The sequence below is a fragment of the Alosa sapidissima genome, chromosome 20 (genome assembly GCF_018492685.1).
Source record: "Alosa sapidissima isolate fAloSap1 chromosome 20, fAloSap1.pri, whole genome shotgun sequence".
In the NCBI taxonomy this organism is placed as follows: Eukaryota; Metazoa; Chordata; class Actinopteri; order Clupeiformes; family Clupeidae; genus Alosa; species Alosa sapidissima.
This window is the reverse complement of record NC_055976.1, coordinates 11,537,362-11,565,094: the sequence shown is the minus strand read 5'-3', so window position 1 is coordinate 11,565,094 and position 27,733 is coordinate 11,537,362. Positions and strand designations below refer to the sequence as shown.

General features: G+C 41.3%; 1 protein-coding gene across 1 annotated transcript; it reads right to left on the bottom strand.

Annotated features, from left to right (window-relative positions):
• Positions 1–15,813: 15,813 nt before the first annotated feature.
• Positions 15,814–27,335, bottom strand: LOC121694833 (myosin heavy chain, fast skeletal muscle-like). Its single transcript, XM_042075211.1, has 38 exons — positions 27,120–27,335; positions 26,868–27,011; positions 26,633–26,789; positions 26,504–26,531; positions 26,251–26,368; positions 26,070–26,162; positions 25,693–25,756; positions 25,510–25,608; positions 25,325–25,428; positions 25,105–25,243; positions 24,009–24,127; positions 23,701–23,850; positions 23,436–23,606; positions 23,046–23,346; positions 22,873–22,943; positions 22,700–22,787; positions 22,502–22,619; positions 22,279–22,402; positions 22,038–22,174; positions 20,808–21,063; positions 20,451–20,693; positions 20,191–20,367; positions 19,961–20,106; positions 19,783–19,873; positions 19,311–19,700; positions 18,977–19,222; positions 18,686–18,882; positions 18,384–18,567; positions 18,138–18,303; positions 17,931–18,055; positions 17,533–17,841; positions 17,175–17,378; positions 16,938–17,063; positions 16,670–16,840; positions 16,480–16,584; positions 16,306–16,401; positions 16,020–16,151; positions 15,814–15,930 (listed from the first exon to the last, which is right to left on the bottom strand). The coding sequence occupies exons 1-38, from the start codon at positions 27,321–27,323 to the stop codon at positions 15,910–15,912; spliced, it is 5,814 nt and encodes a 1,937-aa protein (XP_041931145.1). The 5' UTR covers positions 27,324–27,335; the 3' UTR covers positions 15,814–15,909.
• Between the last annotated feature and the right edge of the window lie 398 nt (positions 27,336–27,733).

The following is a 27,733-nucleotide window of genomic DNA, read 5'->3' as shown; positions in this document are numbered from 1 at the left end:
CCCTTGATGCCATGAAGGCCTTTGATAGGCTGGAGTGGGACTTTTTATGGTCTGTATTGGAAATTATGGGATTTGGCAAAGGGTTCATTCATATGATTCAGGTGTTATACTCTAGCCCCTCAGCTCAAGTTCTAACCGGGCAATTATTCTCCAATGCATTCCCTGTCACTAGGTCATCAAGACAGGGCTGTCACTTGAGCCCTTCGCTCTTTCACTCGAGCCCTTGGCGCAAATGATACGACAATCTGCCTCCATAAAACCCATTTCCATTTTAAACACAGAACATAAAGTAGCTCTTTTTGCAGACGATATTTTAGTTTTTATGGAAAACCCAAACCAGTCTATACCAAATTTGTTATCGGTTTGTGAGGAGTTTGGTGCTTACTCTGGATTTAAAATCAATTGGTCCAAATCTGCTCTTCTTCCTTTGAATGCCACTGCAAAATCACTGCCTTCTCCCGCTAAGGTCCCTGTTGTCCAGCACTTTAAATATCTTGGAATTCAGATTTTTCCTTCTCTACATCGTACCACAACTCATAATTTTTTGGAAATACACAAAATCGTTAAGAGTGATATGGATAGGTGGACTATTCTGCCTGCCTCACTTCAGGCCCGAATTGCCATTGTAAAGATGAACATTTTGCCAAGAATTAATTTTGTCAGCTCAATGATTCCGCTCTGCCCCCCCCCACAGATTTTTGGAAGAAATTACATTCTGACATTTCCGGCCTGTTGCCTATTCTGCCAGCTTGTGACAATATATCGTCCAAAATGCTTGATTGCATTGCAATAGCATCGGGCCCTTGTCAGCAGCCTTCGGCTTGCCTCTTGCCACTATTCACTCCATCTGAGGCAAGCCAGGCAATAGGCCTATAGGCCCGACGGTAATTGTAAAGCAATTTACAAAAGATTCACTGAACAAAAATGCTGATGTGGTACATGAAAATTTAGCTAAAAATGTGGAGAATGCAATGCAATCAAGCATTTTGGACGATATATTGTCACAAGCTGGCAGAATAGGCAACAGGCCGATGTGCATTTTATTTGGAGACTGTTTTGCTGCTGATATTCTGGGGATAGGCTACAACATAGCCAATGTACGACTTTAGCCTTTTAATATATTTGCTGCATTGGATCAGTCTTTCTAGAACAGGCAAGGGCTTTCTAGCCTCACGTCAGCAGCGCTGCATCACCCATATAGCCTACATTAAAACAACCAGCGGATGGTGGGCGGGTGCGGTTTTGAAAATTGGTCAAAAAACTTTGGTGCTGATGGATGGCTGATGGATGATAAGTTTTGCTATGCAGTTATGGTTGAAATAATAGCCCATCAGCGCATCTCTAGTGTGTGTGCCTCTCTCTCGCTCAGAGGGGAGGGAGAGGCTGAGGGTCGATCCAGCATGGATTCTAAACTCTGTGGTGGATAGGATCTACAATTAAGTGTTAACAATACTACTACGCTAGGTCGAAGTACTCCCAAGTGCTATTGCGCCACACATTGTAGTTCTCCTGTTTATTCGCTTGGAAAATCGCCACGTTTCATGTTGCGTGTAGACATTTCTATCAACTACTCGTGCAACTGTATTTAAGTCGGGAAAACGTGGATGTTTTTGATTACTTCTACGGCTAGTTACGGCAAAGCCCGCTAGCATAGAAACATGCTAACACAGTCCAGCCGCGCACCAAAGCGTTTGAGTGCACGTACCGACACGGGAGAGGTATGACTCAACTCGTGAAAGTTAAGGTAAGAACATATATTACTACTGACATTGGGTGGCGTGTTCCTTTAAGTACGACCCCTAATGAAATGTGATTGTTTCCGTGAGCAAGCCGCATCCTGCAATGGAATGGAGCTAAAGCAGATCCAAGGGCAAGATGAAAAGAGGCCATGCTTTTGTACCTTGCTCTTGGAAAGGCCCCCCAAAATAAGATGAGCAGCATAGGTAAAGTTGGCTAAATGAGACAGGAAAACATGAAATAGACATTGTCCAAGGGTAATAAGTTTAGAGAGAAAAGGTATTGAGAAACAGATAGAAAGCTTGAGCTCTCTCTGGTGAAAAGAAGAAAATGACCAGCATTGGTCTATGCAGAGGTTGCAGCGTCGAGGAGTTTGCATAAGCTCAGAGCTTGCGTAAGCTCGGTTCTTGCACGGCAAGAATGTAATTCGGTTCGATAACGATCGAGCTTCGATGATGATTGCGATTCGAGTCGACTGTCGAGTCGAGTTGCGTATGTATATGATGAGTGAAGTGTTGTGATGGTAGGATATAAAAGACATTAACTGTTGTGATGTGAGATTACCCGAGGTTTTGCTTGCAGAAGCTAGACCAAGGGCGGCGGTGCGAATGTGTCTAGAATGTATTAACACTTTATTCTGTGCCTAAAGTGCCGGCTGTGCGTAGTGACTGGAGAAGAGTGGCTCGGGTCCATCATAATTAAAATAATGCTTTAGCTGAGCCGAATAACCACCACCAGACCTTTGCAAGGTAGCTTACCTTAATTGACACTTGCAAGAGCTATTTGCGCAGCTAGAAGGGCTTTATCCTGAGGTCTTATAGGACTCGTAAGCCGACGACCATCTTCCGAGCAACTTGATTGAGGATGCAGGTAATCCTAGAGCGGCTGCTGATGTTGCAGCACCTATGCGAAAGAAATGGCCAGTGTAGTGGGAGGTTGAGAGCCCACAACTACCAACCACTGTAGACGAGTGGATTCTGAACCATTGTTTAGACATAGATAACCCAGTAGGTAGAAGAAAGGGAGGTGCATTAGGATAAGTGTGTGGGCGAAGTTTAAGATAGTTGATCATAGAAGTATAGGGACATAAAGAGTTATTACTTTAGAAACTCTAAACACCAGACACCAGAACCTGAGGTGTCTATTTAAGAATGTTTCAGAAATACAGGCCACTATAGAAGTGGGAGAAGAGGATGGCTGAGAAAGCCAGATCCTGAGAAGGGTTAAAAACCTGGTTGTCGGAGCAAAATCCCCGGAGCGCATAAAACCCATAGAGAGCCATGAGGAACACGGCTTCGAGGAGTGAATTGATATAGGGAGTGAAAAGAGAGCGTTCGTGTAATTTTGACACCAAAAGACGTAATAGGTGAGGGGTTAAAGGCAGGCGTTTATCGGGGACTGAAAGAGTGGATTTAGCGAGACCTTTGAGAAGCCAGGGTTAACTAACCAGCAGCAGACCTAAGGACACAACATAACTTAAAACAAGACAAAATACAATCAACAGATACATAGCTGGAGTATACTGGCACTTATGGATGGTCGCTGAGGATGGTTTAGCATATAAAGACAAGAGATAAAAGAGTAATTCTCATGCTGACTGAGTGAAATAAGATTAAATGTAAAACAAAGCACTGCTCCAGAGCCGAAAGTAAATGGGTGTTTAGAATATGTGAACCAGCACCACAGTCCTTGTAAAGAAGTAAATAGTGTGAATTGGTGATGTAGCCTAATAATTGCTGATTGAGAATTGATTGACTGATTGATTTGATTATATGACAATTGAGAATTATGTGATTGAGATTCGGGGACATATGGATATTCAAGAGTGAATTGCAAAATGTAATGATTTAACAATGCAAGTTCACTAATGCTGCTGCTCCTACTGTGGTGGGATAAAGACATGAAGAGTACAGGGTTAGCGTATAGCTTAGATAAGGAGGTAAGTTGACAACACATGACCTGGATGAAGTAAGATTAAATATGAACCAAAGCAATGTCCCTCGATGAACATTTTGGCTATAGGCCTACGTGAACCAGCCCCGCATCCATGCATGAAGTAGATAATTACAGTGAGTTAGGGGACAGTAGCCTACTCCACTGCCGACAGATGCATACTCTTAAATTAGAGAGAAGCATTTACATTAAACGAAGATGAGCTGCTCCTGAAATTGAAAGATTAAGATGTTAAGTAATGAAGAACTGGGAAGGAATGTCATCCCTGTGCTTGTGGCTGCCATGACGTAATGGGGGATTACGAATGACGACAAGCTAAGTGCATTGTGCTTGGAAAAATATACGAGTGAGTGCGGTATTGGCCTGAAGGAGACTTTGTGCCTGCTAGAGGTGTTGCTCTTTTGCCAGAGTTTGAGGAAAGCTCTTTTTCTAGTCCTTACAGCCTGAAGACCTGCAAGGAGGAATGGAGTGGTTAGAGATGAGACATATAATATAGCATTTTCGAAAGGACCTAGCACGCAGGCAAATAAACAGCCATGATACATTTACGTTGCCATTAGTTAAATCAACAAACAATGTATGGGCCTATATTATGTAGACACATTTAACCAATGATAGTAACAGACAATAATGATCAGCCATACATGAGATAATGAAAATAAGATTAATCTATGGCCTTCAGGTGCATCGGAAATATTATGGGTTAATGACATTAGTAGGCTACAGCCCTGCAGATAAAACCAACAGCATTGCAACTAACATCCCGTCTCCTGAACTGCAGTCACTAAGAAATAGACCAGTGCACTGCAGCAGAGTAGCCTACTTTTGTCCCTGTTGGCCTTTCATACACGGGGGTCATCCCTATGTTCCCCGCTACCGGGGAACATAGGACCCTTTTTTCAAAAAAGGGTCCTATGTTCCCCGCTGCTTCCAAGTAGACTGCAGCCGCACGGCAAGGCGCGGGTTGTTGTTGCTCCGTGCCCAGACTTTGTTTGTGATGAGGGAAGGAGAGGGGGCGCCGTGAACTGAAGTTCTTTGCACAGAGGCGCAGTGCGGAGCCCAGTGTGATATAGTCACGTTTAATTGATTTAATTGTAACAGTAGCTGCTTGAAATAGCTGCTTGACTTATTTGCGGTTTAATGCGCATCGATAATTTCAGAAGATGAAAAGAAGGTTCAACAGATGCTAAGAGAGACGAGTTTAAGTTAATAATGCTAGGCTATGTTGGCATAAACTTAACTTATACCTATAAAGCATGCTTATGACATCAATAAATGAGGAAAATATTCACATATACACACATTCACATATATCCGTTTTATTTAACCAGAAACACACAATCCCTTCAGTCAACACAGTTACAACAGACGTGCGGACCGGTGACAGCTTTTGGTGGAAAACACTTTGTTTGTGATGAGGGAAGGAGGGAAGGAAGAGGGGGCACTGCGAACTGAAGTTCTTTGCACAGAGGAGCAGTGCGGAGCCCAGTGCGATATACAGTAGTCACGTTTAATTGATTTAATTGAGACACTTAAGTCTTGTATGTAACAGTAGCTGGTGTCAGTGGCAATCAGCCTAATGACACAGCCCCACCTGTTTTCCTATGATATTAGGATTGGCTCACTGTCTTGCTGCAACGGCCTGCTGTGTTTAAATCTAGCCGAGTCTGCATGGCTTCAGTCCCAAGCTTGTCATTGTCTTTGCAATTGGCATGTCATTGTTGATTCTTACTGTACAAGAGGTGAAGGAGGTGATCTAAAATAGCCTTTAGTTGAGCTGTCGGAAGAATGGGATTAATTTTAATGGAACAAAGAGATATCAAACTATACTGGGCTGTAGACCCAAAGGGACATTTTTGGATTATTGACGAGTCAGAAGGGGCTTCGGAGCAACGCGCAGTCCCCCCTGCAGCGTGCCAGCGAATGGAAAAATGAACAAAACAAACCAATTAAATATCAACTTGAAAAGGCATGTAGTTGTAGCGCTTTTCTTCTGTGAGAGGTGCAGCTCGTGTGTGTTGCTGTCCTCAATTTAGTGCTGAAGCGGCCAATGCGAAGTTACCTAGAATGTTAACTTTGAACTCGTTGTATTCAGTAAAGAAGCACTACACAAGTAAAACCATTGTAGGCCTATGTTATAAAAAATGTTCTTCATCTATTCTTTTACTCCGCTATACTCAACGTGGAAGTTAGGAAAATCGCCCTTCTGGCTTGTGTCAATATTGCACCGTGCGTGTATGTGTAGGTCTACCTGGTGTGCTACGGCAAGCAACATTGACAGAAAAATACACTTTGCTACCGTTTGTGCACGAAATGTGCACTCGCAAGCATATCCCATGCAATTTCCGTGGTCAGATTCTACAAAAAGGGTCCTATGTTCCCCGGTCCCATACAAATAGCGGGGAACATAGGTAAATCATAGGTGATTTTCGTCAGAAAGTTTAGCAACCATATTTGCGTTGTCAGCGATACACGTTAACATCATTAAGCAACTAGGATCTAACACGAGACTAGGGTGAAAGAGAAAACCCTTAAAAGCCGTGGAACTTGTCTCTTCCGTCGATAAGACCGGGCGGACAACCCGAACAGTGGCAACAATTTGAAGCGGTTGTAAGGTAAGCTACTGGTTGAAGCGGACGTAAGGTAAGCTACTGGTCTGTGACGGCATCACATGTTAAAAGTTGTGGCGAAGTGAATGACTAGCTACGCATGCATGGATACGGAACATCGAAAATCGGCACCTGAAAGCAACAGGCAGGTGCAAAGTAAAGTGATTATAGGAGGGAAAGTAATATCATCGCCATCTAGTGGTTGCGTTCCTAGAGTTTAGCGGAGTGGATGGGATTTTTTTTTTTAGAAAAAATATATCTCGGTGCACATTGGGATCTTAATTTAATGCCTTCCACATGTTAGGCACTGGGGTCACCTCTATTGCTTCAAGTGGTCATACCTTATTTTTGGGATCAGTTGAATTGTTTTGAGTTTTTGTCGTAACACGGTGATAAGGAACTACAGCTGCATGTGACGTCACATGTTTGGCCGCTTAATCTCTAACTAATCAATACGGCAATTTGCTTAACATATTTTTGTTATAACGGAACGTGATGTAAAGCGCGTGGTGTTAACCTTGTTAAGTGTCCATACTAACCAGGCTAATAAACAAACCATGCTACCGTTTAACGTCGAAGGGTAAAGTCACGTGACTTCTTTTGTAGTTCGTTTATGAAACAAAAGGAGCCATTTCGATTTTCTTAAATAAGGCAAAATAGGGTCTGACATTTTCACAATTAGAAGATTATTACTGTATAGACACTGAACAATATTTTTGGTGGATAACATCGCTGATTTTTAAAATAGGTCTATGGGACTTAACATTGGAGCTGCTCTTCGATAGGAACGCAACCACTTGGGGCGCTGGTTTTCACTTTCCCTCCCTCTAAAGGCTGATGCAGACTGCAAGCAAATGCAAGCAAATAGTGCATTTTCATGCACTGTAATAAACCTTTTTATTTTACATAACCCATCTAAAGTAAATTCAGTCATCGACAAATGCTATATGAAAAAGCTTCAGTTTTGGGTTTCTTTTTAAGAACTGTTACTGGGCTGATTCCAGCGCTGTGTGGCATAATAGTGTGACCGGGGCCAGCATTAGTCCCGAAATTACAATGACCCGACTATGCCACCCAGAGGGACAAAAAGAGGGGAGGAAATCCCACCGTACAGTTCTAAACAAGTTTAACAAGTTCGTAAGTAAAACAGAAGAGAGCAGAGATCAGATTCTCAAGTTCAGTACTTTATTGACCTTTAGTGGGACAATAAGCTGGGGAAGGAAGCCAATTAGTAAAACTATATATTTTATTACAGGTCCAATAAATATGTAACAATAAATAGAGCTACTGATATCATATCAATCCCATCCAATAAATGCAGTCTGAAAAACTAGATAGCCTAGATATAGATATTTATGTTCTAGTCAATACCGCCGTGGAGAGAGAGAGAGCATCAGGTGAGCCACTGGAGGGCGAAGGAAGACCCCAAGACACCCCTCACCTGTGCAAGAGAAAATATTCACACACACCAAACACACAGTTATCTACACTCACAGCAAGCAAATAGTGCAGTCACACATTTATGGGTGAACACCAGAAAGACTCGCTAAGCATGCAGTGAACAGAGGGGAGGAAGAAAAGGGCCTGCACCATCCGTGGGCCTGATGTGTAAACTCTCCAGCAACGGAACTAATAGGCTACGAGAGAAAGAGACTGTTTCTTAGATGCACTTTTTTTAGAGGGATTGAACGAACACAGTTGGTTTGACAAACAAAACAAAGAAACCAACACATGTATCCAAAAAAAACAAGGACACGGACATACATTCATACGCGACAGGACAAGCCAAGCGTAGCCTACACCAGCCGTGTAGCCTAACCAGCGATAGTGTTAAACGGGCAACCAGTTATCGCAGACAACACAAACAAGTTACACCAATCACAGAAAACAAAATACATATGGCAAATCAGCAGTGGCATTAAAGGAACTAGATGTACCGCAGAGCGGTACAAAATATGACCGCCGCCCAGTCCAGCACATCCGACCACATAAAGACCTCTGGATACTTCGGTTTGGCTTAAGGGACCCTCTACTCACTACCACGTAAGTGTAATGTTGTTTGGAACTGTAGAAGAGGTATAAAAATAGCGGTTTGTAGCGGCGAAATGACATGCCCGGGTTTTGACTAAAAACAGTAAAATCAAACTTTCTCAAAACACATCCGAATGACATGATTTTGATGTCAACTCAACGTATGTACTCCCAATCATCCGTAAATTGATCTAAAGTGCATTTTACTCCGGATAATTCCTTTAACGGGAGTTCTTCCTAAAAGCAAACGGAGCCAATATTAACATCACATATTGCAGTAAATACATAGAACAGGCATTCAGTGCGTTCCATAACAATGGGTGAATATTACCTTGTAGGCTACCAACTCTAAGAAAGCTCGTCTTTCACCCAGTCATCGTCGCACCAAGCCTTCCTGTTAACGATCGGCAGATTAAAATACTAAAACCATCAAAACACAAGAAAGCAATGCGTGCATGCAAGATAAAACGCACCTGATCAGGACTACCAAGGCTTAAACAGGGGGAAGTGGCGGAATGTTTGCCTGGGGTTCAGTGCCGACAATAGGAACCTATTACATAAATTAATGAAACATTAAATTCTGGGACCCATCATATGGCCAAAAACCCAAGCTTATCTGTCAACAACCAGTGATCTAAAGGGGGGTACACTCCGAGAAGTCAGGCCGCAAAGAAGCCAACAATGGCTGCTATTTAAAGCCAAGCTCAAATGCGGAAGTGTATTACGTTGATTGAGCAGTGCTGCTGTGATGAATACGACTCAGATGCGGAGAAGACTTTTATAAGTATTGACACAAAGGGCAAATCCAGTGGCAAAATCCAGTAGCACAATCCAGGTCATACACAGTTTCACAGGTACAGTAAGGCAAATAATCCAAAATCTCAGGTCCAAGAATCAAAGTCAGGGTACGGAACAAGGTCAAAGAACAATAACGTCGTAAATCTCGCAATACAATAATCTCACGGTTTAGTAAATTCCAACAGAAACAATACCTCATGCTTAGGCAAGGGAGACAGAGTCATTTTAAAGCCAGTGGCTAATTAGTTGATAGACTGCCGGTGCTTAGAACTCCGGCGAAGAGGAGCAGGGCTGGAGTGGAGTGGGCGTGGTCGACGCAGCCGACGGGACAGAGAGGGCTGCGCAGGCTGAACAGGTGTTACAGTACTCTTCACGGGAGGCTCCGACAACCTTAAAGTCGACGGCCGTCCCCGGCGACGAGGTGCAGGGCGGTCTGGACGGCTCCGGTGGAACGCCGCCATCATATTCGGGTCCAGAATATCCCTAGTGTCGACCCAGGACTGCGTCCTGGGAACAAAATCTTTGTGACAGAGCATCAGCTTTGCTATTCTTAGACCCAGGGCGATATGTAACAACAAAATTGAAACGTGTGAAGTATAAGGCCCACCTGGCTTGTCATGCGTTCATTCTCCTTGCGCCTTTGATGTACTCCAGGTTGCGATGGCCTCCATTCTTCTAAGGCCAGTTTTACTACAAGGAGTTCTCTGTTACCCACATCATAATTTCGTTCAGCTGGTGAGAGTTTGTAAGAATAATAAGTGCAGGGATACAGCTTCCACCTCCACCACGAAAGGCAGTGCGGGGTCGGGTTGCTTCAGGACCGGAGCGGAGCAGAAGAGATTCTTCAGCTTGTCAAAAGCCTCTTGAGCCTGGTCATTCCACTTAAGAAGCTTCTGACCCTTTCGAATAAAGACGGTGAGAGGTGCCGCTACTGCACTGAAATTGCGAATGAAGCGTCTGTAGAAGTTTGCAAATCCCAGGAACCGCTGTAGCTCCTTCACCTGTGTGTAAGACTGGCCATTCCAGAACTGCCTTCACCTTGTGGTCATCCATGCAAACTCCCTCTGGTCCAAGAACATACCCCAGGAACGAAATTGTTGGCCGGCTGAACTTGCACTTCTCTGCTTTGACAAACAGCTGGTGCTCCCTGAGACGTTACAACACCTGGTGGACATGGGTCACATGCTGAACTGGATCTGAAGAGTATATCAGAAGATCGTCAATAAAAACAATTGAAAATTTGTTAATCATGTCTCGGAAAATCTTGTTCATAAAGGACTGAAAAACGGAGGGGGCGTTAGTTAATCCATATGGCATAATGAGGTATTCGTAATGTCCTCTAGTGGTGACAAACACTGTTTTCCACTCGTCGCCCTCCCTAATTCTAACCAGGTTATAGGCGCTGCGGAGGTCAAGTTTCGTATGAAGATAGCTTTGTGCATCTGCTCCAGCGCAGCGGGGATCAAAGGGAGCGGATAACTGAACTTGACTGTGCTAGTATTCAAACTGCGATAGTCTATGCAAGGTCTCAGACCTCCGTCCTTCTTCACAAAAAAGAACCCTGAAGCAGCAGGTGAAGTAGACGGACGAATAAATCCCTGATTCAGCGCTTCGTCGATGTAACTCTCCATTGCCTCCGTCTCGGGAATGGATAACGGGTACACACGGCTCTGATAGCAATAATTTTACTGTTAAAATTAATAATAATTTAATTTCTAGACTAGTTTCTGTTATCCATGTGGCCCTTCTTGGTTTAAAACAAAGACACCCTCCCCTCCCCCAATGAAACGCTAATGTAGTGGTTCAAGGGCTATCAGGTACACAGGACAAAGGATGTTACCTTGATATAATGTATCCATGTGTCATGAAATGTAAATGTATTCATGTCTGGTATCATTGTGATAGTCTCAGTACAAGGATTGTAATGATTTGATTGTGAGAATGTTTGGAACATTCTATAAGTGATATTTCTGATATATAAGCTATCTCTCCTCATGCTATTCAGATAGGTGTGAAGTGGGTGTGAGTAGGTGTTTCTGATGCCAAGTGGAGAGCCAACCAAGTGGGCTTGTTTTGGCGCCAAAATTCTCCTTTGTTTAACCCTTACAAAAGTAACTAAACTGCAATGTTTGTCAGATTTAGACTTGGACTTAGACTAAGACTAGAAGGATGTAGAACGGAAGAGGGAGAAGTTGGGTACAGGCCTACCTAGGCCTTCCAGGCCTGTACAAAACACCATTTTTTTTGTACCCTCTCTGCTTGTAACAGAATAAACTTGATTCCTGAGTTTTTCCTGAAGTTCGCCAGTCTATATACAATACCTCACACTGAGGCAAGGGAGACAGAGTCATTTTAAAGCCAGTGGCTAATTAGTTGATAGACTGCCGGTGCTTAGAACTCCGGCAGCGGAGTGGACTGGAGCAGGCGGAGCAAGACTGGAGTGGGCGTGGTCGACGCAGCCAACGGGACAGAGGGCTGCGCAGGCTGAACAGGTGTTACAGCTGCGTAATCTAGTTGGGCCGGCTACAATAGCTAAATGCCATTTCTCCTTGCTTTGGAGCAAGAGAACTCCCAATAATGTAACTGTGTAGACTGTATTTTCTAGTGTTTTCTTTTTTGAACAAATTCAGCTGATAGGAAATGTGTCAGCTAAAATGAGTCAAAATATGATAGGAAATCAAGGCATACTTTGTTAAGCAATCCTCAGGAGCAGGATGGAGCCAAGCAGGGAAGCAGCAGGTGGTAGAAATGCTCCAAATCTGAGAGACAATTGTGTTCCTCGGTTTAGTCAGATTTTTTTTTTTCTTTTTTCTTTTTCGCATGGCCAAATTTCCGTCAAGGATTCCTGGGACACTGAAAGACCGGGGTACACGAAACTTGGTGGGCATGTAGCCCCACATGGATAGCATGGAACAATCGTTTTCCTGGACTGGACCCCCCCCCGAAAGGAGGGTAGGGCAGACACAGTTTTCTGTGAATATCTCGAGAACTGTAGGGTTTAGGAGGACCAACTTTTTTTTGTATGTTGATCTTAAGGGGCCATGTCAACCCATTCCATAACCACTCATTTCATGTATAGCGCCACCTAGTTAAAAACAAAAAAGTAAAAATGAGGTGTTGTATTCGCAGGTATCTGTGACCTAACATAGTCAAAACTGCACGAAATTGGAAGTGTAGGATCATTATGACACCCTCTGAATGCACGCCAAGTTTCGTGGAATTCCGTTCATGGGGGGCCACACAATAAATTAATTTATGTTACTGTACACCAACTGGCCTGTAAGTGGCCGGACACAGTTTTCTGTGAATATCTCGAGAACCGTAGGGCCTAGGAGGACCACCTTTTTTTTGTATGTTGGTCTTAAGGGGCCATGTCAACCCATCCCATTACCACTTATTTCATATATAGCACCACCTAGTTAAAAATTAAAAAGCAAAAAATTAGGTGTTTTAATCACAATATCTCTGGCTGACATGGTCAAAACTGCACAAAATTGAAAGTGTAGGATCATTATGACACCCTTCGAATGCATGCCAAGTTTGTGGACTTTCGTTTATGGGGGGGCCATACAATAAAATAATTTATGTGTACATTTAGTGACCGTACACCAACAGAGTTTTCTGTGAATATCTTGAGAACCGTAGGGCCTAGGATGACCAAATTTTTGCGTATATTTGCCTCCAGGGGTCATGTTAACCCATTCCATATGCACACATGTGCATAAACAGATACACACGCACACATACATTCACAGTAATCATACGTATGACACATACAGTACAGTACTCACACAGTAGACATATGTACGCATGCATGCACATGCACACACACAAGCACATGCACGCACACACACACCCACCCACACACACATAAACATAAACATGTACACGCACACATGCACACAATTCAAGAATTTCTCAGAATTATGAACAGGCAAGATGGGGGTAGGGTTGTATAAAATGTATTTTACATGTGAAATCTATGAACTAATCATGTTTTGGTACTTGTTGTCTAGCAGATACCAGTGAGAATTGAGTGTGCATAATGCAATTCAGGGAGACAGTTAGAATCATATATGCATTATTTTTGTTGAAAAAATGTGCTGGACTGGGCAGCGGTCATATTTTGTACCGCTCTGTGGTACATCTAGTTTTTCTTTTTTCTGTCATGAATAAAACCACTTATCTCTCATCCAGAAGGAAAAAAGTTGTTGGTTTGAAGTGAGTCCACTTTTACCAAAATCCTAATCCAACAAAGCACAAAATTTTTCCCTTACGTTAGCGTTTGCGTTGATCTCTTGCTGTGATGTATTGGTAATAGCCTACTATGGTTTATCACACCAAACCAGTAGGGGACGCTATGCTACCTACGATTGTATTGATGTATGCATCAGTTTATAAAAACCAGTGTGGAATAATACTTAAGGTGGTCGGTCGTCACTCCAAGAGCTCAGCATACTATTGAAGTGTATTATATATTACTTGAATTATAGGCAAGCCATTACACTTGCAATCTGACGTTTTACCCACAACAGGAAGTGCTACAGCCATTCTTATACAACAGTATCTTAAAGTACTAGGAAACTTTTTAACATGACAAAACTAATAGGATGTATTACTAAAACTTGGATATTCATTTTAATTTTTATTTAACCTGGTTGAATTATGAACTAATATTATGTAATATGCCGAATATTATGAAATTTGTCTGTGTATATTATTGTTATTTATTCAAATTAACATTAAATTAAACTATTTTAATCTAGGTTACACTTACCTAATGATTAGCTCAAGAAAAAACATCCATTAAGGTTAAAAAGATTTCATGTAGTAAAAGTGTCATCTGAATGGGACGGTAACTTAAATAAATTTGCTGAACAATACAATTTCAGCAAGCTGTAGATACCACAAGACTTCTAAAAGGTTCACTTGTCACAGACACAACACATCATTGCACACAGTACTGTCGACCAGCTGGCAAACAGTAGGTCTATGATGAAGTCTGAATAACATTGAATTGGCAATTAAATGGTAGGTATTCATCTAAAGTAACATTGACATAATCTCTAGCTCATTATGAATTCAACATGTATTTAGTATGTAAACATATGGAATTGTGAATTAGTTTACTGCTTGTACCTTATGAATTAATCATGAGTTTAATATGTACACATTAAGAATTATGAGTATGGTTTGTACCTTATGAAATCATCATAAATTCAGTATACACATTAGGAATTCATCATTTATAAGAAAAGAAAACACACTGATAACACCTACTAAATAAGACTATTAATGAGGAAAAACATATTTGTTAATCCTTAAGTAATGTTGTAAACATACATAATAAATTACATTTGGCTGACGCATTTTTAACCAAAGCGACTAACAAAATGGTAAACAGTTTAAGTTTTAAAGCAATTCTCAACAATTTTAGGACAATTTAAAAACGGTAGAGTACAGTAAGAATAAATGCATCAATAAGTGCTATTTTTAACAGCTACATGTCAGTTTAAGATGGCTGTAAGTGCTAGGATCAGCAAGACTTGTTGTAAGTGGTGCTATGAGAGGAGATGTTCTCTAAAGAATAATGATGAATTAAGTGTGTGTTAATGCTTAAATAATACTTACTGTAACTAATGCTAAATTGTGTACCCTTATTGTAAAGTGTTACCAAGAAACGGTATTTTAAAAGGAAATCATGAGGGCAACAGTAGTTCCCACTACTGACCATTTATAAACTGAGATAGGGCACAGCCAGGTACAACACTAGCCATAGCAGAGCGGGCAGAAGATCACTGAGAACTAAACGTGAATTGGTGTTAAAGCGACAGTGCACAATTTATACGTTTGTTAAACAGCATCAAATTAGCAGTATTTTTTAAAGAGCAATTCATATTTTAAAACAAAATTACTGTTGATACTAAATGATAGGCTATAAAAAATGTATTTGTGTGTGTGTGTGTGTATGTGAGGGGGGGGGGGGGGGTGTTGGGTGCGGCCTGCCGGCCAATTTTCAAAACCCAATGTGGACCTTGAGCCAAACATTTTGCCCACCCCTGCATTAAAGCAACAGTTCATAATGCATTATGAAGATTGCTAAAGAGTCTCATGCTTGTTTGTGAACTATTTTAATTATTATTATAATTACTTATGATCGCATTATAAGGTGTAATGAATGTATGCATAACCAGTGGTTAAAGTGGGATTTGGCAGGTGGGGGAACCCTAAAATACAGTGTCGGTGCAACAGGGAAAAATTACCGTTGGACAACATATTGAGTATCGTGGTGTAGCAATACATTTTGTACAAGAATTGCTAGCTTCTTGGTCACCTCTGTACACACGAAAAATTAACTCACTATTTATTTTACCAATATCATCGCACTATATCATTGGTATGAAAGAATATATTTATTATTAATTTAACTGAGGTGGCGGAACTGCGTTCTTCCCCGTCCCCCACCCACTTTAACCCCTGTGCATAACTCATTATAACCGTGACCTTCATAGAAAGTGTTACCGCATTGTTCATTATTGGCAAACAAGTCTGTTTTAGTCAACAATCTTAAATCTTAAATCTTAAAGTGATTTTAAATGCAAATAGGGGAGTCAAAACATGGTACAAATTCGGACCACAATTAATTCTGATTGTAATAAAAAAAAAAAAAAACAATAAACTCATATTCTGAAGAGACTTTTATTATGTAGGAGTTACAGAGTGGTCACAGTAATCAGGATATTAATCCAAATGAGTGACTGGTTAGAAGATTTCACAGGATTTACTCTGCAGCCTCCTTGCCCTGAGAAAGAGAAATTGAGGAATGAAATTAAATTGACTATGAACATATGAAGGCTTATAATACATTAAAATATGGCAAATTAGATTTACCTTTCCAGAATCACGGCTCTTTGCTCTCATCTTGTTGACCTGGGATTCAGCAATGTCAGCACGCTCCTCAGCCTCCTCCAGCTCATGCTGAACCTTCCTGAACTTAGACAGGTGGGAGTTGGATTGCTCCTCCTAATAATGAGAAAGTATGTTTGAGTGCAGATGAACCAAAAAGTTGTTTATCTTTTATTATTTTAGTACAGTGTTTTCATATTAGACATTATCAATTTTATTAATGCGAAAGGCAATACATTTGACCATATAGGCAACACAAGAAACAACTTACAGCTTCCTCAGCCTGTCTCTTGTAGGCTTTGACCTTCAGCTGCAGCTTGTCAACCAGGTCTTGCAGTCTGTTGACGTTTTTCTTGTCCTCCTCAGTCTGAAAAGAAAAAAATCTGTCAATCATTGTCCTCCACAAGATAAATGCTGTTCAATAGTGGTTAAAGAAACTTTGTACCTGGTAGGTGAGCTCCTTCACTCTCCTCTCGTATTTGCGGACTCCCTTGACAGCATCAACACCACGTCGTTGTTCATTCTCAACCTCACTTTCCAGCTCACGAACCTTTACATAAGCAAGATTTTCATTTCACAATGTCTTCATTTTATTTATTACATTCTGAATATCTCACACAAATTTAATCACTTACCCTGGACTCCAGTTTCTGGAGTTGTTTCTTGCCACCCTTCATGGCCAGATTCTCAGCCTCATCCAGGCGGTGCTGCAAATCCTTCACAGTGACCTCCAGGTTCTTCTTCATCCTCTCCAGATGAGAACTGGTGTCCTGCTCTTTCTTCAGCTCCTCTGCCATCATGGCAGCCTGAATAATGGGAAATTTTGTTTTAGATCACACAAGCTATGTACAGTATTTAGCTCATAATATAAAGTACTAACGTTCAAAACAAAACATTGCTCACATCAGTGATGGCTTTCTTGGCCTTGTCCTCAGCATTTCTAGCCTCCTGGACGATGTCATCAACCTCACCTTGGATCTGAACCAAGTCAGCCTCAAGCTTCTTCTTGGTGTTAATCAGACTTGTGTTCTAACATTCAGAAATAATTTCAAATATGTTACATGGTATATACAAATATTTTGAAAGAACTGCGAGTACGATGAAAAAGATTTTTTGGGGGTGAGAAAAATATATCCCCACCTGAGAGTGCAGGAGGCCAACACGCTCACTAGCATCAACCAGCTCCTGTTCAGCCACTTTGCGGCCTCTCTCTGTCTGCTCCAGAGCAACTCTGAGCTCCTCAATCTCAGCCAACATCAGGGTGTTCCTGCGCTCAACCATGGCAACCTGCTCCTTCCCGTCTTCTTGTCCTCTGACAGCATCATCAAGGTGCAGTTGGGCATCCTAATAAAAAACATGGAATGACAAAAGACATGCCATACTACCAAGAAAGAGTTTGGACAAAATCATATAATGATTTATGGACATTCTTGAACTATTAAACAAATAGTAATTATGGTAAGGTAGGATCCTTGTACTGCTTTATTGCGTAACTGACCTTGAGTTGACCCTGCACATTTCTCAGTTGTTTCTGGGACTCAGCAGCCTGGCGGTTAGCATGGCTCAACTGAATCTCCATCTCATTGAGGTCTCCCTCCATCTTCTTCTTGATTCTCAGGGCATCATTTCTGCTCCTGACCTCAGAGTCCAGAGTGCTCTGCATGGAGTCGGCTATCCTCTGGGCATTCCTCTTGATCTGCTCCATCTCCTCATCCTTCTCTGCAAGCTTCCTGTCAACCTCACCCTTAATCTGGTTGAGTTCAAGTTGGACACGAAGAATCTTGGACTCCTCATGCTCAAGAGTTCCCTAAACAAGAAAATCAAGAATTTTTAAATATAAACAGCATCTTAATACATTTTTCTCACTGTGTAGGAAAGCCCTCCTGATTTTTTTACCTCAGCCTCTTCCAGGGCTGTCTGGATCTCAGTCTTTTCAGTCTCTACAGTCTTCTTGGACTTCTCAAGCTCATGGATGCTCTTTCCAGTTTCACCAAGTTGCTCAGTCAGATCCGAAATCTCTTCTGCAAATATGCAGTTATATTACAGCAAAGATAGTCTTAATATTTTTTGAGTGGGATATGTATTGGGTTGTTTTTGACTCACGTTGCAAATTCTTGCTCTCCCTCTTCAGGGTCTCAAGGTGGTCAAGAGACTCCTCATATGAGTTCTTCATCTTGAACAGCTCAGTACTGAGAGAACGAGCCTCTTTCTGGGCACCCTCCAACTCTGCCTGACCCTCCTCGTACTTTTGCTTCCATTCTGCCAGGACCTTTTAGAAGGAGTTGTTTTTGTGAGTCTTATACTTATTTACCTACATTCCATATCTGAATGATGTTTTGGATGTATTACCTTGTCAAAGTTTCTTTGCTTCTTGTCAAGGTTGGCAGCTAGACCATTGGCTCTCTCCACATCAATCATGAGGTCCTCAACCTCACCCTGGAGTCTCTGCTTGGTCTTATCTAGAGAGGCACATTTTGAGTTGGTTGCCTCGATTTGCTCCTCAGCCTCCTGGAGACGCTGGGCAAGCTTTTTTCTGAAGGAAAAAACATCAGATTTAAGACAGGAAATATGATGATTTTTAAAAAAAAAAAACAATTGTTTTCGTGAACAAAATATGTCCAAAACTGTGTTTTTGCATCTTTAGCACATACTTGGACTCCTCAAGCTCCTCAGTGCGCTGAATGGCATCAGTTTCGTACTTGGTCCTCCACTGAGCAACTTCGCTGTTGGCCTTAGACATGCCACGTTGAAGCTCAGCCTTTGCTTCCTGCTCCTCCTCAAACTGCTCCCTTAGAAGGTCACAGTCGTGGCGAGCCGACTGAACAGCATGAGCCAGGGCATTCTTGGCCTGTTAGTTAACAAGTAAGGGTGTTTATGAAAGCATTTCCCCAAATGTGACTGATGTAATCCAATTTCTTCATTTCATGCTTAGGTATCAGTACCTTGACTTCCTCTTCATTCAGTCTCTTCAGCTCCTCAACTTGCTGAGTGAATGCCTGCTTGCTTCTGGTCAGCTGAGACACAAGAGCATCTTTCTCCTCAACCTGGCGGCCAAGCTCACCATTTTCAGTCTGAAGTCTTGCTCTCTGACCACTGAGGTCATTGACCTGACGGGCAGCCTCATCACTCTTAGCCTTGGTTTCACTGAGTTGGTCCTCGAGGGTGCGGCACATCTTCTCCAGATTTCCCTGTTTATGAAAATGCCCATTAGTAGAAAAACGTTTATTGTAAGTTGGTTTGTTTAAACAATAACATGAGGGTAAACATCTCATCAACCTTAGCTTTAGCAACAGCCTCCATGTTGCTGGCGAGATCATCTATTTCCATCTTGTATTCACTCTTCTCCTTCTCAAGCTTCTGCTTGACACGTTGGAGGTTGTCAATCTGCTCTCCCAGCTCAGCCACACTGTCTGCCTGCTTCTTACGGAGAGCTGACGCAGTGGCTTCGTGCTGAAGGGTGGACTCTTCAAGGTCACGACGCAGCTTCTGGAACTCAGCCTCACGCTTCTTGTTCATCTCAATTTGAGCAGCAGTGGCACCACCAGCCTCCTCAAGCCTTTCACTGATCTCCTCAAGTTCCCTGGAGAGATCAGCTCTCTGCTTCTCAACCTTGGCACGAGCTGCACGCTCAGACTCAATCTCTTCCTCTAGTTCCTCAATGCGGGCCTATTGAAAAAAAAATATTATGTTAGTACAACAGAAAACTGCAAAAACAATCAGAGTTTGAGTTGGTGGAGAATAATTAAACCTGAAGCTCCTTGATCTTTTTCTGTAGCTGAGCACCAAGCGATTGTTCATCTTCAATCTTACTAAGAAGTTGACTTGTTTCAAAGTCCTTCCTGATTTAAAAAGGAAGAATCATTTTTGAAGTTGGCTGCATACATGGGAATAGAACAGTGATATTTTATAATAAATAATGCCTTTACTTCTTTATCTTCTCCTCTGATTGCTGCTTGTCATTCTCAAGATCCATGATGGTCTCCTGGGCCAGCTTCAGGTCACCCTCAAGCTTTCGCTTGGTTCTCTCAAGGTCCATACGGAGCTTCTTTTCTTGCTCCAGGGAACCCTCAAGCTGACAATTTAAAGTGTGAGGTGAGTATGTGGTAAATGGTCAAATTTCAGTGTAATGTTGTCAAATGTTGATTTTTGTACTTACATCATCCACTTGCTGTTCAAGCTTAGTCTTTGATTTGGTCAGAGTGTTGACTTTGTCTTCCTCTGCTTGAAGATCATCAAGAGTCTGCTGGTGGGCCTCTTGGAGGGCTTTCTTCTCCTTTGTCAGCTTAGCAAGGGACTCATCCTGAGAGGCCATCTCTTCAGTTAGGTTCTTGACCTGCACATAGAAAGTTTTACATCAGTGAACAGTGTAAATAAGATGCTACAGACTACATTAATCAACCCTTTATAAATCCCAACCTTGTTCTCGGTGGCATGTTTTTCCTTCTCCACTTTGGCTAGCGTCAGCTCCAGATCATCAATATCCTTCTTGAGCTCAGAGCACTCATCCTCCAGTTTCCTTTTCTTAGCAGTCAGCTCAGCATTGATTTCCTCTTCATCCTCCAGTCTCTCGGTTGTCTCTTTGAGCTTGGCCTCGAGCTGGATCTTACTTTTGATAAGACCCTCACACCTCTCCTCAGCATCATTGAGACCCTCATTTCCCTATTGTAAATTGATGATGGGAGCATGACAATATATAACTTGTATTGAAAACACAATGCTGAGACTGGGTAGTGGTATGATTGTGAATATTGAAATGATACAATATACACTTACAGATGACACTTGCATCGCCAGGTCATTCCTCTCTTGCACCAGAGACACCATCTTCTCCTCTAGCTCCTTCTTCCTGGCTGTTGCCTTTGCACACTCCTCTTTGAGTTTCCCAAAGTTCTCCTTCATGTCGGCCAGCTCCTTCTCAGTTTCAGCACTTTTCAGCAAAGGCTTGATCTTGTAGTAAACCTTCATCCATGGCCAGGTCTTGACATTCATGAATGAGCGTATATTGTACTGGATGGTGTAGACAGCCTCCCTACACAAGAAGGGTGGTGAAATGTATCCTTAAATATAGGTTGTAGAATGACTGTATAATTACATGAATTGTGTAGAAAGAAGGGATGCATCCATATCAAAATCGTATATGATCATTTACTACCAGATCACCGATCTCCTTCGCAGTTCTACCTTTTTTTGGCTATGTTTCAGTCTGACTCCGTTTGTCTATGAACTAAGACACCAATAGCCTACATTAGACAGAAAGTAGCCTAATGGTGCATTCATAAATGAGTTAAGTCATTCGGTTGATACATAAAACATCTCCGTGAATTCAAACTCTCGTTTGGAGGCACTGCATAGTTGCATAAGGTGTGTGTGTGTAGCCTGTACATGTCTTGTACTGTTAAATTTAACTATTGTATTGTTGTTATTTGTAGGTGGCTTTGGACAAAAGCGTCTGTTAAATACCATAACCATACCATAATGAAAATGGACAGATCCCGTCATCAGCTCAACTCTTATAACAGGTCTAATCAAATATAGACCGGAGGAGGCGCAGATGAAAAAATAGCATGAGAAACACTTGACACTTGAAACTCTTGTATTCATGCTTTATATTGTCTCGCCAACACCGGCATCTACCATTTTTGCTGTAGGCCTAGATCTGTACAGGCAACCAACGAGCAAAGCGCAAAGGATAATAGGCACGAATAGGATGATGGTCTCTGTATTTTTAATTTTCCCTTCACTCTGCTCCATGGCAGCTGAAACTAAACCGTTTTTTTGCCCAGAAGACCTATTGCTTGATACCAAACCTATGGTTTGATACCGTCACATGTCCATGACAATATCGAGACACTTTTGTTATTGTGATATCGTGAAATTCTCAGACATATTTTGAGAAATACATTTCATGTAGGGATAACGAGGTACACTTTACAATTAATAGGCCTACTACTCATACTATAGCAGTCTTTTAGACTTCTGGGTTCCTTTGATATACAAATTTACCTCCTTTCCATCATCTTTGAAAACTCCCTCCTCATCAGGTATGCACGGCAGAGAGCCTGAGTCATTGTGACCAGGGAAGCCAGTTTCTCATCTCGCATCTCCTCAAGGTCACCCAGCAGACCAGCTTTGAAGAACACCTGAGGGATGAATGAAAATATAAGCATCTATCTGACACAGAAAAAGCTGTGCTCTAGTTTGTACTCATGAGATACAGATAATAGATTGCATGAAACCTATCTACCTTTGTGTGTCCAAACATGTATTGCGTGTGATCAACATCAATGGATCCCAAGAGCTTCTCAGCAGCCTTCTTGTTATCAATGAACTGGCCGTCAGGAATGACACTGGCATTTAGCACTTTGTATCTGGACAGAATAAATAAATGTCCATATAGAACATTACTTTTCTCCTCTATAAATGCAGTATTGAATAAGTGTAATACTTCATTGGCTTTCTCAGTTCACCTCTGCTTGAAGTCACCATAGAGGATTCTGCTTGGGAAACCCTTTCTGCAGATTCTGATACCCTCCAGCACACCATTGCACCTGAGCTGGTGGATGACCAGGAAGTTCTGCATATAACCTGTCAAATACATGTCATTAGATCTCAATGCAATACATGAGTAATGCACTCATCTTTATTGACTTCCAAGCGCACTTTACCTGGTTTCTTAATTTCATTTGGAATCAGACAACGCACAAAGTGAGGATGGGTGCTCCTCAAGTTGGTCATCAGTTTGCCCAAGTTCTCCTGTTGGGATAAGAATGCAATCAAAACATGCCCTCACCTTTCTTTTAGATGATTGATTTGTTTGTTATTGGATTAATATACATGCCCTGAACTGTGATGACACTGTCTGCATGGAGCCACCCTTCTTCTTCTTCTTACCACCACCACCACCAGTCTCTGTTGACATAAACATTATTCAATTATTGAGGTATACATATATATAAATTCATCAATGGGTATTTTTACATTAGCTTGTAGACTTGTGTAGTTTTTTGTTACCTTCAACAACAGGTGGGTACAGGACAGGCAGGAGTTTAACTCCCGACTTCTGGTACAGCTGTATAACAGAATCGTTCAGTGGATCCTTGTTCTTGTCCAGCCACCCAGTAACATTGTAGTCCACAGTGCCGGCATAGTGCACCAGGGAGAAGTGGGCCTCAGCCTTGCCTTTGGCAGGCTTGGGCTTCTCAAAGGCCTTATTTTTGCCAAGATGCTGGTCATACAGCTTGTTCTTGAAAGTGGTGTCAGAGGCCTTGGGGAACATGCACTCCTCTTCAAGGATGGCAAAGATTCCCATAGGCTGTTGGAAAAATGAGCTTAGTTTTAAAAGTGGCTATTATAAAACAATACAAATCTAGCACTTGGCTCATTTGACTGATTAAAACTGACCTTCTCAATGAGCTCAATGCAAGCGGCTAAGTCCATGCCGAAGTCAATGAAATCCCATACAATGCCATCTTTCTTGTACTCCTCTTGCTCCAGAACGAACATGGTGTGGTTGAAGAACTGTTGCAGTTTCTCATTGGTGAAGTTGATGCATAGCTGTTCCATGCTGTTGTACTGTGATTGAAAAACAGTTTGTAATATTAATGTTCCCTACTGAGATTATACTACATTGTGGTGTGAGTGAAAAATGGTGTTAACTTATGCTTACATCAAAAATCTCAAAGCCAGCAATATCCAGCACACCGATATAGAACTGCCTTGGCTGTTTAGTGTCCAACATCTGGTTTATACGAATGACCATCCACAAGAACATCCTCTCATAGATGGACTTGGACAAGGCCGAAACTGAGTTGTTGACCTGAAACAGAATATAGCAGGGGTCATCCTATGCTCAGAGACCAAAAAGTAAAATGCTTATAAGGACAAAAGCAGGTCATTTTACTACTAGTAATTCTGTCCAAATACTGCAATGTGGATTGTGATCTTAAGTAAACTCTTTAGTGACTAAAATAATACCTGTGGCACAGTCTGACCCTTGGTGACATACTCATTTCCGACTTTCACTCTTGGGTAGCATAAAGCCTTCAGCATGTCAGCGGAGTTCAGGCCCAAGAGGTAACAGATTTTGTCAGCAGCTAAAAAATGTGCAACAGTGAAGCATTTTGGTGAAATGTATAGCGACCAATTTCATACTCCACACTCCAAACAAATTTGGGACAACATATGAAACAAGTTTGTCCACCTCAGTCTCCTCTCCCTAGATATTTGCACCCCTGTGATTTATTCTGGCATATTGATCACACAATGTAATAATAATAATAAAAAAACAAGCAACATGTTTTTTTTGTTGTTACGTAACAGGGTGTGAATAGCTCAGCTGTGTATTAGACACTCTGAATAAGGCATGCTGTTTGTATTGTTAGAAGTGGATGCTATTCATACCCTGGTGTATATAGTACTGTATGCTATTTACACCCTGGTGCATGAACTAGCTAATTATTGCAATCAAAACTTCCGTTTGAGAACCGATTTCTTGTTCAAATTGCGCGCCTTCTCTCCTGAGACGTTGATACACATGCACACTCACTCTGCCAAAATGCATCACACGGGAAACGAACCCTGGTCTCCCACATGTTAGCCCACATCTGTGACCACTGCACTATCCTTTTCAACATGTAAATGGTGATTGCGGGTAAACTTATAGTTTATAGGCCTGAACGTCATATTCACAAGATTTCTGTTAACTAACAAACTGACGGTTGTATGTGACAAGAGTATGAAAATAAAACACAACTTTTTGCAATCTTAAACTTAATGCAATCTTAAACTTAATCTGAACAGATATTAGTGCCGAAACCTTTCAGAATTCTTCACTTTCTGCAAAAGAATGTCCGCCATGTTTTTTGTGCACGTGAGCAATGTCTTTTTGTTGTTATGTCACCGGTGTGAATAGCTCAGCTGTGTGGCCAAGGCTATTCGTACCAGGGGTGTAAATAGACACTCCATAACTTTAATTTAACATAAAAAAATTATCTCAATAACTTAAACTTATACTCAAGTACCTTGTAGTTATTACTAGAACTGACTGATTTAGTAGAGTGTTGTAACCTACTCTCAGTGCCATCAGGCTCAGCCTGCTCTTCTCGCTGCTTCTGCTTGAATTTCATGTTGCCATGATGAAGCACAGCACCAGTCAGCTTGTAAATGGTGACTTTCTCCTCTGCATTGAAACCCAGGATGTCAATGGCATCCTAGAATGATAAATTGTTTGATTATTTTAAAACTATCTTCAAGAAACTGAAGAGGGGAAAACCCATTATTTGAAGACTTACATCTGTGGCATCCAACTCCTCTTTGTCATCAATGCTCGCCACAGTGATCTGACCCTGACTGCACATTGGGAAGTCATAGGGGTTGGATGTGATGAGGGACATTTCTGTCGGGATTAAAAAAAATAATTTACAAATTCAGAATTACATTTATTGATTGAACGTTTGGTGAAAACCAAAAACCGTACCTATAATTTCAGGCTTGTGGTTGGTCATCATCTGGAAGAAGATGTGGTAGCCTCTCTCATCAGGAAGCTGGAATGTCACTCTAGACTTCTCCAGCAGGTCTTTTTACGCAGGGAAGGATGTATTGTCAATTGATACATTTAAGGCAATAAAAGAACATTTCTACTTGGAACAATTATACTTACAAGTCTCAATATCAGCACTAGCCAGTTTTCCAGATGTGGCAAAGTGAATTCTGATGAATTTTCCCTGTTTGAGATTACATTTTGACATAACATGTATTCATTTAGCTCATGCTTTTAACCAAAGCAGGTTACACATGAGGAAAATACTCAAGTATTCAATAAATATTCAGTAATAGACCTAAGAGTAACAATAAATACTGCCTTTACTAATAAAAAAAAGCAAAAGATGATAGTGTAGAGGTTTAAGTAGACATTGGAGGATGTTTTGAAAAAGAGATATTAATAGATATAAAACAAAGTGCATGATAAGTTTGAGTTAAAACAAAAACCCTAAAAAGTTGATTCTATCTAATTATTCTATGATAAACTAAACTTACAAAACGTGAAGAGTTGTCATTCCTCACTGTCTTGGCATTACCATAAGACTCCAGCAATGGGTTGGCGGCAATAATCTGGTCTTCAAGAGAGCCCTGCAAGTCAATACATATATCGTCATTGAAGTTAATGTCTGTGTTGCTATGTGAATATTAGCCTATTAATATGCAAGTGGTCCTGTACCTTAATTTTTCCACTGCTGCCGGATGATGCATCTTTCTTCCCACCAGCCACTGCAATTGTTGCAAAGTACTGGATGACACGCTTGGTGTTTACAGTCTTGCCAGCACCAGATTCTCCGCTGTATTAAACAGAAGATATTGCAATTTTTTATATCATAATTACAAAGTGTACCAGTACACAGTACATAGAAGATGATGTAAAGGTTTAGCCTTTTAATAATGTAAAAAGTTTTAAGGGATGCATGGACACTTACGTGATCAGGACAGACTGATTCTCTCTGTCTGTGGGGCAAAATAGAGATTGATATGAATGGTTCATTTTACATAAACTAATCAAATATATAATGTATTATTTAGTGATGGATTTAAAACTGAAAGCATACCTTGGAGCATGAACTGAAATGCGTTGTCAGAGACAGAGAAGATGTGGGGCGGGGCCTCCACACGCTTCTTGCCTCTGTAGGCATCCACCACTTCTTGGTCGTATACTGGGAGCCACTTGTAGGGGTTCACAGTGACACAGAAAAGTCCAGAGTAGGTCTAGAATGAAGAAAATAGTTTTTTTAGCTTTTTAAATTCATTTTATTTTCTTAATTTATTTAAAAGTGTAAGGCTTACGTAGATCATCCATGCTGCATAACGCTCTTTGAGGTTATACAGGACAGACGCTTCATTGAGGTGGGTCATCATGGCCATGTCCTCAATTTTGTCATATTTGGGAGGATTCAAGGGGAAGACTTCGTCATCCTTCACTGTCTTTTCCTAAAACCAATGTAGAAAACAGCGTTATCAAAGAGATGTATTCAATAAACTTTCTGTGAAAATGTAATTTTTACATCAGAGCAATTTCAACAGCCTTGCTTAAAGTACCTCCTTGGTTTCAACCGTTTCAACGACGACTTTGCCGCCTTCCTTCTTTTTAATTGTACCCTTGACGTACAACTCCTCTTTATCAACCACAAAGCAAGCAGTCTTTGCATCAAAGGGCCTGGTTTGGGCCTCAAGTCTCTCCCTCTCGGGCTTACGAAGGTAGATGGCAGCTTTGCCATACGTGGCCATATCACCGTCCCCCATGGTTGCTGGTTACTGCATTAATCATAAACATGAAGAGCAGACAGTTTTCAACATAAAATGCTTTGCACAATCAGACATGTACAGATACGGTACTGTAAATAAAGTGGTTGACAGTCATTAGTGGACAAAACCACAGTTGTTTGTCAGACTTCAATATATGAAGCTTATCAATGTACATAGGGTCCTCAAACTGCAATTTATTAAAATGTCAAATAAAAAACAGTCCTTTGATATCTAAATAATAATGGAACCAATTTATTGCATTATTATTGTCCTGAAATGTAATCCCATCCCACATTATACTATTCAAATACATTGAATATAGGATTGGCAGTATGGCAGACAGTAGCAATGACATCGAATAACAACATGGATTTTGGTGCCTTAATTTGATGCCACTGAAATCTCTG

Coding starts and splice junctions, on each gene's coding strand:
- LOC121694833 (XM_042075211.1), bottom strand. CDS start 27,323: ATGGGGGACGGTGATATGGCCACGTATGGCAAAGCTGCCATCTACCTT. Junction 25,429..25,509: donor CCACAAGCCTGAAATTATAG/GTACGGTTTTTG, acceptor TAATCCCGACAG/AAATGTCCCTCATCACATCC. Junction 19,874..19,960: donor TCAGAGGAGAAGATAAAGAA/GTAAAGGCATTA, acceptor TTTTTAAATCAG/GAAGGACTTTGAAACAAGTC.